Source organism: Mesocricetus auratus, unplaced genomic scaffold (genome assembly GCF_017639785.1).
Source record: "Mesocricetus auratus isolate SY011 unplaced genomic scaffold, BCM_Maur_2.0 Super-Scaffold_100030, whole genome shotgun sequence".
Lineage (NCBI taxonomy): Eukaryota > Metazoa > Chordata > Mammalia > Rodentia > Cricetidae > Mesocricetus > Mesocricetus auratus.
In genome coordinates this window covers 6,459,844-6,470,128 of record NW_024429211.1, presented here as the reverse complement: position 1 = coordinate 6,470,128, position 10,285 = coordinate 6,459,844, and the positions used below count along the sequence as shown (strand labels likewise).

The following is a 10,285-nucleotide window of genomic DNA, read 5'->3' as shown; positions in this document are numbered from 1 at the left end:
ACTTTGTGTGTCGGCGTACCTATCTTCTGAAACTAGGTTCCTTCCTCGGATTTTTAGCACTTCTAAGGAATGCATCTTCGTTTTGCTTGCTAAGGTCCTTATATAGCTCTACACAAGCAAACGGCGTCGCTCGCTGACGTTTTCCTCGATTGTCCATTGGTTGCTTATTTAGCTATTTCATAAATTATGACAAGGCCGGCCTTCGCTGGACAGTGGCTACAATTTTGTTCCCGCATGAGAGCACTCCTGTCTCAAGGTGGGACTGTGAACTTGAAATGCGTTTCGTGTGGTTAAGACCCTGGCTGTGAAGCACGGTACCAGAAATTTTAGGTTCTCCTCATGCCCTCAGGCCTTCCCAGTGCTGCCCTCCAGTTGTCCAGATCAAAGCTATCTTCCTGCAGGTTCTCTGTATCCTTGGCACTGGTGCCTGGCTCAGACTCCCAAAGCTAATCACTGTGACTCCACAGGCCACAGAGCCTACCTACTGGCCTGGCCCTTTGTTCCTTCCCTCCAAAATTGTCTGAGAAAGCTGCACACATTAGATACCCACCACACTCCCCCCTGCCCACACACCTTCTTTCCCTTCTCTTGGAGATGCTCCTGTCTGTCTCCTGACACCTATAACCCAGGCACCTCTCTTCGCTACAGGCTCGGAGTGAATTCTGGATTGACAGATCCAAGAGTCAAGACCAACCGGTTTAACTTACCGGGCCCGATACCTACATTTAGACAAGATGACTACATCCCTCTTCCTACAGAGCTCTCCCATCCAGGTCTCTTAAAAACAAAACCAAAAACAAACAAACAAACAAAAATCTCTTGTCTTCTTTAGGTTCTGGCTGTTGGCCGTACTTGATTTTTTGTTGTTGTTGTTTTGGTTTGGTTTTAGTTTGTGGGGGGTTGTTTGTTTTGGTTTTTTGAGATAGGATTTCTTTCTATTGCTTTGGAGCCCCATCTTGGAACTCACGCTGTAGACCAGGCTGACCCTGAACTCATAGAAATCCACCTGCCTCTGCCTCCCCAGTGCTGGGATTAAAGGTGTGTGCCACCAACGCCCGGCTCAATTACTTGCTTATTTTTAAGACAGGGTTATATTGTGTAGCTTGAAGCTAAGATCTCCTTGCTGGAACCCCTACACGCCGCTGTGTCCAGTTATACTCTTCCTTCCTCTTCTCCGGTCCTCACCTTCACGCTTACCCTCCAAAACTCCACAATGTCTACAGACCCCTTCCCACTCTCTGTCCATGCTCAGTTTCTGCCTATTCTCATGCCCAGCAGCTTTTAAATCATGATGCAGCCCAGTTCTTCTCTGGACTCCAGCCGCCTGTGTCCAAAGGCCTGCGTAGCTACTTGGATGTGGAAGTGGTTTCTTCAAGGGCTTACAAAGCCACAGCCACACACACACACATCTTCTGCTCTCTTCCCCATGTCAGCAGTAAGAAGAAGAGTTGATGGTGCATCCTGGACCCGTCATCTCTCCTTCACCCCCACATCATCCAATCAACACATTCCGTTGGTCGAAATACACCTTTCCTCATGCAAACACCTGTTAACTGGCTGCATCCCCAGCTCCGTCCCTTCCCGTTTGACTCCATTCAGCTCTGTGTTCTCTGCACTCACAGGGGATGCAACACTGAGGTCACGTCACCGCTTCACCCAGACAGTAACACGCTTGCTCGAAACTGCTTAATGAGGTCACCTGGCAGGACAGTCTAATACTCTCAGCTGCCCACCTGGCTACGGTAGGAGGATCACATGACACCAGGCATTCTCATCTCCGAAACATAAAATGGGATGAGGCTGTCACTCAGCTGGTGGAGTGCTTGCCTAGCACGTACAAAGTCATAGGCTTTCACCCAAGGACTGTGTATGTTATGCATGGCGGCACACATAATAACCTCACAAGCCAGAGGATCAGGAGTTCAAATCTGTCCTTGGTTTCACAGGGAGGTCATAACTAACCTGGGACACAGGAGACCCTTTCTCAACAACCAACAATAAAACAAAAAAAAATATCAACAAACAATAAGAAACGCCACTCCACTCCATGGCCTAAAAGTAAAATCATCTGACGCTCCAAATCCTCCCGGTCTAATCCAGTTCTGTCCCTTAACACTGTGATTATGCCTCCCTTGGAGCTGTACCCACCAATGCCAAGGTAGCTGCTGGCTGTTCCCAAGGTCCCCCAGCGAGCCCCATCTAGTTTGATCTTCTCCACCATTAACGCTGTCACTAAAACCCTCAGGTCCCTGTAGCAGCATCTCCTTCTGGCATATTTGCTAGTTTTCATCTGAGTTACTCTTTGATCAGCCACCTTGACGTCACCACTGCTGGTTTGTGGCTTGTCTCTTTCACACCCGAACATGATCTCATTGAAGCCGGGTTCCATTCTAGGCCTTAGCACCTGTAACAGTGTGTGACCAGCATACGGAGAGGGACGCATTCACACTGCTGTCAAAGATGACCTCCACCACACTCAGGCGAGGGAGGCTGCGTGGGTATGACCCCAGATGTGGTCTTCACTGTGTTTTCAGGCTTTGCCCAGACACCCTGATTATCCTCTGGACCCACTAAACCCCGTGGATAGTATGGCTTAACGCACAGACACACACCTGCATCTGTTTGAGCATTTTGCATAGGTTAACCAATGCATCAGCCTTGTAATGATGGATGCATTATTATCCCCAGATAGGGAATTCAGAAACTGAGCTGCAGGCTGGATAAGGAACTTCCAACCTCATAGAAAGAGCCGAAAAAGAGATAAGAGCTGAACCCGCCATCAGAAAGACTCATCATACTTATCACTAGTGATCTCGGGATAAGACCAAACTGGTTTGTGGACTGGTGGATCAATTCTTCCTTAAACCATTGGCCTATGATTTGCTGACTTTTAGTTCTGTCTGTTTTTTGAAACAGGTCTGAAATGTGGTAAGATGGAGATTTTCTATCCCTCACGTGTGGTCCTCCACTATGCGCTAGGTTCCAGAAACATCACATCACTGTGGGTTCGGCCCGGGATGCTCAGGAGTGGTCGCATTCATCTTCTAGTCCAGGATGTTCTCTCGTTTCTAACACACAGATTCCCTCTCCTTCTGTCTTCTCTTCTGTGGTTTCCATAAACATTAGGACACAGTAGAGAGGCCCTTGTAATGGGGATGCTAGCCATCCAGGAGGCAAGGAGTGATTCTACCATGCCAGCAGCAAAACACTGGGCACAATTCAAGTTCTGAAGCCAGAACTCTTCTTCTGCACCAACGGAGGGCTGGGTGAAAATTACACAGCATTGTTTTAACAGCAGCATTCTGAAATTTTGTGCAGCGCACCCATATGCCTGTGGGTAAAATCTTGCTGCTATGAGAGTAAGACAAGATTTCTTTTTGCTTTTAATTCTAATACTGCCCTTTGAACTCCATACCAATTAAAACATGTATTTTGCACCACTGACTCTTCATAAACATTCAAATACTCCCCAACCTCTCCCTTCCTTGAACCCAGGCAGTGACTCATCCTGGAGCTTAGGGACAGCCTACTTGGCAGAGCTGTGCTCCATGCCGGCCCGTCAGAGCCCTGCTCACCGAGCACTGGTGTCAAACCTGCTTAAAGTCAGATTTATAAAGCGGGAAGTCTGGGAGTACGTTCTCCTTCTGTCTTTCCAAACGAGGTTAGAGATAGCATCGCCAGCCCATCACGGCTGCGGTGACAGAACACTTGCTCTGTGCGGGAGCGCCTTCCTCATCTCTGCCTGTCCCTCTCCTCAGACTCCACACAGAGTACTGCCTCTGCTCCTCACCGCTTGGCTTTGGCTATGCTGCTGCAATGCTTTTCCAACCATTATACCGACTGTGTGTCCTGAGCCTTGGGATCCTGCCTCTCTGGAGAAGGATGAATTGGTTATTGGAGGGTATTCGAGACAGCTCCCAGCTACGGCGAGCCCAGGCGGGATGCAGACATGCTTACTGCTGCAGTGAGGAGAGGCAGCTACCCTTGTGTGTAGGAAGGAGGATGAAAAGGTCCCTCTTTGTGGGACCAAAGGCCAGGCTGCCACGCGTGTACACAGAGAAAGAAAGGCCTTTCTTCACGCTCATAAGGGCCCAGTTTTCATTGTCAATTAAAAATATTGTTTTCCAGCATCTATTTGAATCGCAGCTCCCGTGTTAAAAAAAATTAAAATGTATTTCTCCTTATGTTAATACCAGTAAATGAAGGGAATCTGACATTGCCTTATTGAACTGGTCATCCTCAAATGTGCCTTGCAATTGTCACCGGCCTCTCAAGTCTCACAAATTATGGCTTTTAAATGGTGATAAATTAATTCCTCTTCAAACTTAACGTTAAATGTTTGGCAGCATTTTGATTCCCACACTGTTTCAGTGCTAATTTTTCGACACCATGTAATTTAGATTACTGGTTTCACTGAAATAACTATAATGGCTTAAATAACCCCACACATCCGAATGGGCCATGGCGCGGCTGACTATAAGGCCTTGGGTCCAGTTGCACCCTTGACTCGTGCCCTGATCCATAGTTCACAACTCATAGTAAAACCACGAAACTATTGAAAACGAGCTGCCGATGACTAAATTTAGCAAAAGGTGTGCAGAAAGACAAGCGATCCTCATGATATTTTCAAAGCAAGTTCCTACTGTCTTATGCAACCACCAAATGCACGGTCCTCCTCACAGATGTATCTTCTGCTGCTGAATGCACGGATTCTTACTAGCTCAGTGTGTCAACTTGTGCCTGACCGGAACCATTTGTGTTGCCTCTCTCCCCATTCTCTTCTGCCCGAGTCTGCATAGATCTCCTCACGCCTGCCAAGTCTCGTCTTCTGGGCAATAGGTAGGAGCATCAGTAATTAATCCTCTGATCCCAGTCACAATCAAACTGGGACCCTTGTAACTTCCCCCCTTTCAATTTCCTTTGGACCTTAATCACAGAAATCCCTTCCTTGGTGGAGGGAGGAGGGAAACAGAATTTCTTCAGACTGTTCCCTTCCCCAATCTCAGAGTGCAGAAAACTCTTTCCAAAGCCCAAAGTGCATGATATTTGCCCAGATTCATAACCCCCAGCATCTACATCAGTTTGACATGTTGCAATGTCGAAGACAGTGAGGACCCCAGCAGGTGTGCAGGCTGTGGACCCCAGGTGTGTGGCTGAGAATCCCAGCAGTTGTACAATGTAAGGATCCCAGCCGGTGTGTAGTATAAGGACCCCAGCCTGTGTGTGGCATGAGGACCCCAGCAGCTGTCGGCTATGTAGAGGTCCCAGTGAGATACTCAACCTTCCCACCTTGCCTAGCTGCAGGATGGGGCTGATGACGCTGAGCTCAGAAGGCAGCTCCTAGGACCGCCTTAAAACATTTGGGGAAAATGGGTGTTTTGCCTTGTTGTAGTTATTATTCTGTCAAGATTCAAAGTCAAGGGAATGTTATGGAACTGGCTGGGTTCCAACACAATTATTCCTACATATAATTAATCCGTAAGTAAGCAGAACCTCATATGAGAAGGAGTAAGTGTCTTCGGGTGTGTTCCGGGTACACCACGCGCCGCTTGGCTCCCCCCACCCCTTATCTAAAGAAGCTCAGGGTGCACTCACGGCACCTGCTGTGTAAGTCCGCTCACAGGGATAGCTCCTCATAGAAACAAGTTCAAATACTTAAGAAATTCGCAAACCCAGCGTGTTCTACACAAGAGCATTGATAACTGGAGAATCAGAAATAATGTACATGTCCCCACATTGGGAAGCACCTATGCTGGCCTACTCATGCACTGCTGCTGCCACATCTGCCCATCTTAAAACCACACAGCCTAAAGAATCTGTAACAGTGGAAGGCCGGCACCGGAAACCAACAAAAAGCTGAATGTACAGTGTGACCCCGGACGCACATTAATATGCACAGGAGCAAGCAGGCAGTGGAGGGAACCAGAACCATAAGGATGGCTACCAGGGTATTTAGGATGCCCTTTTTAAAAACAAACTTGGCTGCATCTCACGTACTTCTTGCAGTCAGGAGGTATTACTCTAAGACAGACTATAAGATGGTTAAAATCTTCATATCTAAAAATTAATATCTTCTCTTGCAGTTAGTGTTTTTGAATGATCAAGGAGTAGCCTCAGACTTAATCAGCATTTTCTTCCAACTCACAGAAGACCTTAGAAAACCACAGGACTAAATAAGGAACCAGCTAAGCTCGCACACACACCTTCCTTCCTTCTGACTTGCATCTGCCAGAGAGAGTGAGACCTTCCTGCCTTATTTGATTCACAATCATAATTATTGTGCCAAATCCTATAAGCCGTACATTCCCAAGATAGCACAGCACAGCATGGGCATAGCTTCCAAAATATCACCCACTATACATAGAATATTCAGAAAACAAGCAAACTATTTCAACGTATTAATTTGCAATGGTGAATGTTCATGGGATTTCATTCACACACCTTTCATTCAGAAAAGCAACAGAGATACTACAGTTGACAGCATTTAAGAAAGAACTTGCAAAGGAAAAGCTCTCACGTAGTAGATGAAGAGTCAAGGATTCTGGGAGTGGTGGGGGGGCATGTCTCCCTCAAAAATAAGCAGGGAAAGAACAGCACCCAATAAGTAGGTACTGCCACATCTTTTATGGTGTGTCTTGTAACCAATGAAGGCCACAACCTGCCAGCCGAGTGTGCGCTACTCGGTTTAAGAACCAAAGTCACTCAGCATTTGGCCTGAGAAGAGAGAGGGAGAACAAGAAGAGATGGTGAGAGAAAAGAGACAGAGACCAAAAGTAGACAGAGAGATGAGAGAGAGAGAGAGCAAAATCAGAGAGGAGAAAAAAGAGAAAGAGAGAGGGCAAGGGAGAGGAGGAGAAGAGAGGAGGGGGAGGTGGCAAGAGGAGGGGAGAAGGGGAAGGGAGGAGGGGAGAGGATGGATGGAAGGAGGAGGACAGATTGACAAGTCTTTCTCAGATGCTGGGAATACATCGTAACTTCCCCTGGTCACAAGCCTGAGACCTCATTGGAATTTTTTTCCCAGTAGAGTGGACTCAATGAACAATGAACCAAGCAGCCTGTACCCTCTAGCAATACTAATGGAAACAGGTGACTGTGCTGCAGTCTTTCTAACTATCTCAAGTGCTCCCCTTGGGACTGGGCACTGGTAAACAGGAAACCAAGCCGCGTGAGCCGTCCAGCAGGAGTACTTCAACTTGTAATCCTTTTGATTAACCAGGACAATCTGGGGCAATGAGGGACACCGGAGAAACAGAGAACACAGACTGTCTCCCAACGGCTTGCATCTGGAACACTAAGTACTACTCGACCAATGCTAGGCAAAGACTAGCGTTGCTACCGAGAACACCGAAGGCACAAATGAAAGAGACCCAACGGAAACGGCGTGTCCAGGGCCTCCAGGGTGAACCAGGTGTAGTTTCCAACCTCTGTGCTTGGCTCAGCCAAGGCCAATTTGGATCCCTTTCCACGCCGCACGCACAGCCCCAGCCTGACCAGATAAGCAAAACTAGCTGCTGCACAATGGACTCAAGGAGCGAATCGATGTGCTGCACACTTGTCTAACAGCAGCAGACATTCTTAATGCCCACAAACTTCTGCATCTCTTCCAACCTGAGTGGGAGGAAACAGCTCCCTCCCCCAGCCAGCATCTTCTGCTTCCACCTGTAAAAGCCTCTTTTCTTCTAACTCACTTCAGAGACCCTGAGCCAGGAACAGCTTTGTTCAGGAAGAAAGCGTGGCTCCCGGGACACAGTCACCACAAACTCCAGGGTGAGGGATTGCAGAGGCGGCAGGCAAGGACTGTCCTGTCCTACACTACGGCCCTCCGAGGCCATAAACACGAAAGCGCAGGGGAGAACTTACCCAAAGTGACTGGATAACGTCATGGAAACACAGAAGACGAGGAGGGTTTTGGTCATGATAAATCTAGAGAACATTCCATTGTCCATTCCCAGTACGAATGGTAGTTGAAGCAGATGGATTTGGAAGAAAAACCGTCCTTTCCTCCAGCTTGGTCTTGAAGCTGAAAGGACACAAAGGGGACAAGTGCGTGAGCACGGGTGTTCCTGTCACTGCTGTGGGTTCAAGCATGCCACTGCCACAGAGAAGCTGACAACGCCTGGAGCCTGGTTCTTATTACTAGCAGACTGTGCCGGCAGTTTGTACCACATTCCCTGGGCAGCAAGACGGCGTAAGAAGGTGACAGCACCGCGTTATTTCACTTTTACAGGATGCACAGCCGATAGACTCGCCGCATCCCCTCCAACATCGTCTAACTTTTCAGCGCAATATAAACGACCCAGATTTATTAACGCAGGGCTCCAAGTTACTTGACAACTGCATTTTGTATCTATCAAATCCACAAGTGAGATAAATTTACCTTTCTGAAATATTTGTCACACGGTCAAAGCCAGCAAGCTGCTTCTTGGTCTGCAGGATGCTGAAAGTGTGTGGGGAGAGGGGGAAAGGCATACGTCAGAAACACGTCTTCTAGAGGATCGCAATGGTAGACCTGTCTGGAAGGGTCAGACTCTCTGGCTTGGCATCTTGCCCCCCGGACTCTACGACTTAGGATCACGACACTTGGCAAATATCTCTGTTCTTATCTGGGCTCTGGTTAGTGCAGCAGCGGAGAAACCAGCAAGCCCTGCTCCTGGCAGGACCGGCAAACCACCTTAGAGAAGGCACATACATCTCAACATGCGCATAACGCAAATAGGTGCTGAACCGACACGGGCAAGCCAGAGTTCCAAAAAAGAAACATCTTTGCAAGGAGACCCCCCCCCCAAAAAAAAAGTCCATAACCGGGAAGCACACAACAGGTACTTTCATCTCGGAGGAGAAGGCCCTCTGAGACTCCAGTCAAGAACAGAAGGCTGACGTGTCGTGGTCGCCTGGGCACATCCCCGGGATCGGCGCCGGTAGCCTGGCGAGTCTAGGCTGCTAGCAGGCGGCGCCGCATGCGGGGGGCGCGAACCCGGGCGGTGCCTTCTGCTGCCCCTCAGCCCCCGACTTCCCGATCCCCACCGCGAGGCTGCTCTCCCGGGGGAGGGCCCCCCCCCCGATCGCAGTGCGAGCTCACCGGGGCTGGCGCACAGCGCAGGTGGGCGATAGGGTGGCACTGCGGAGCTGCAGCCTCCGCCAGCCACCCTGCACCTGGCGCTCCGCAGCGCCGCCGGACACCTCCGGTGGAGCGGCCCTCGGGCTGTCGCCGAGCCCTGCAGACCTCCTGAGTCCCCCGACAGGGTCGGCTGAGCGCTCGCCAGGCAGCGCCTTCCTCCACGGCTGCGCGCGGTGCAGTGGCGGCGCCGCCAGAGCCGGCCTCGAGCAGCCCGCGCGACAGGCGCGCGACACCAAGTGGGGCCCGCGCCCACCGCGCGCCCCTGCTCCGGGGAGGGAGCGGCCTTAGAGGAGGGATCGCTCCCGAGGCGACCGCCGCAGGCAGGGGCTACCCCGTGGCTTAGACCTCGAGGTGCTGCGCCCGGAGCAACCCCCCCGTCCAGCCAAGCCACCGGGTTCCCTGCCCTCCGTCCCTGTGGCCTCCGCAGTCTCCGGGCAAAGTTTGCGCTACGAGCTCGGGAGCGCCCGGCCGCTCTGATCTCCTCCCGGTCCCGAGGCCGCGGCACCAGCCACCGTGGTCGCCTCTGCTCCTTACCCTGCGCGCGGGCCCCGGCGGCTGGCAAGCCGTCGGCGAGGGCTCATCCTGCTTCGCCGCTGCCCGCTCTCTCCGCGGCGGGCTCGGCAGGGCCGGTGCGGTGTCACCGCCCCATGCCACCAGGCGCGAACTTGCCCCTGCGCTCGGCGCTCGCCGAGGGGACCCGGAGCCCCGCGCTCTCGCCCGCCGCCCTGCGGCTCTGCTCCACGCCGCGCCCCGAGGCCGCGCGCTGCCCCGCTGCAGATTCCCCAGCGCCCCCGGCGGACTCGCGCTCGCTCGCTCTCACCTCTCTGAAGCGCCACATGTCGTGTCTGGGTTTGAGGAACGTCCCTACGCCGAGGAGCCCGATAGAGGCCGCCAGACTCTCACTAAATGCCCGGCCCCCACTCAGTCAAGGGGGGGGGAGGGCTTGGGGACCCCCCCCCACGCCGCCGTCTTTGGAGATGCACGGTGTTTCTGCTGAAGTTTCTTGTGGACCTTCGAAGCAGATTTGGCTGTCCCTGCAATAACCACCGGTCACCTTTTTGGCCGGAGGGGAAAAGGTTGTGTGGACTAGCAGAAGAGCCTGTAACCTAGGCGGATGCTAGGCCTGCTTGTGTCGCGTATGGTGGCCAGCCCCTCTGTGATTCCTTA

The 10,285-nt window shown here is 51.3% G+C and overlaps 1 protein-coding gene across 6 annotated transcripts in view; it reads right to left on the bottom strand.

Moving 5' to 3' along the window:
• The window catches only part of Gabra5 (gamma-aminobutyric acid type A receptor subunit alpha5), an 89,473-nt gene extending 79,396 nt beyond the window's left edge, over window positions 1-10,077 (bottom strand). Inside the window, exons 1-3 of one of the 6 annotated variants that reach the window (XM_013122430.3) lie at window positions 9,939-10,008; window positions 8,378-8,437; window positions 7,861-8,020 (exon numbers count right to left, since the gene is read on the bottom strand). In XM_013122430.3, coding sequence (XP_012977884.1) covers window positions 7,861-7,946 — 86 coding nt within the window. In that variant the 5' untranslated portion in view covers window positions 7,947-8,020; window positions 8,378-8,437; window positions 9,939-10,008. Of the gene's footprint in view, window positions 1-7,860; window positions 8,021-8,377; window positions 8,438-9,079; window positions 9,239-9,652; window positions 9,806-9,938 lie in introns of those variants that run through there. The other 5 variants (XM_013122429.3, XM_005082584.4, XM_005082586.3 and 2 more) reach the window with 5 other exon arrangements.
• Window positions 10,078-10,285: the final 208 nt, after the last annotated feature.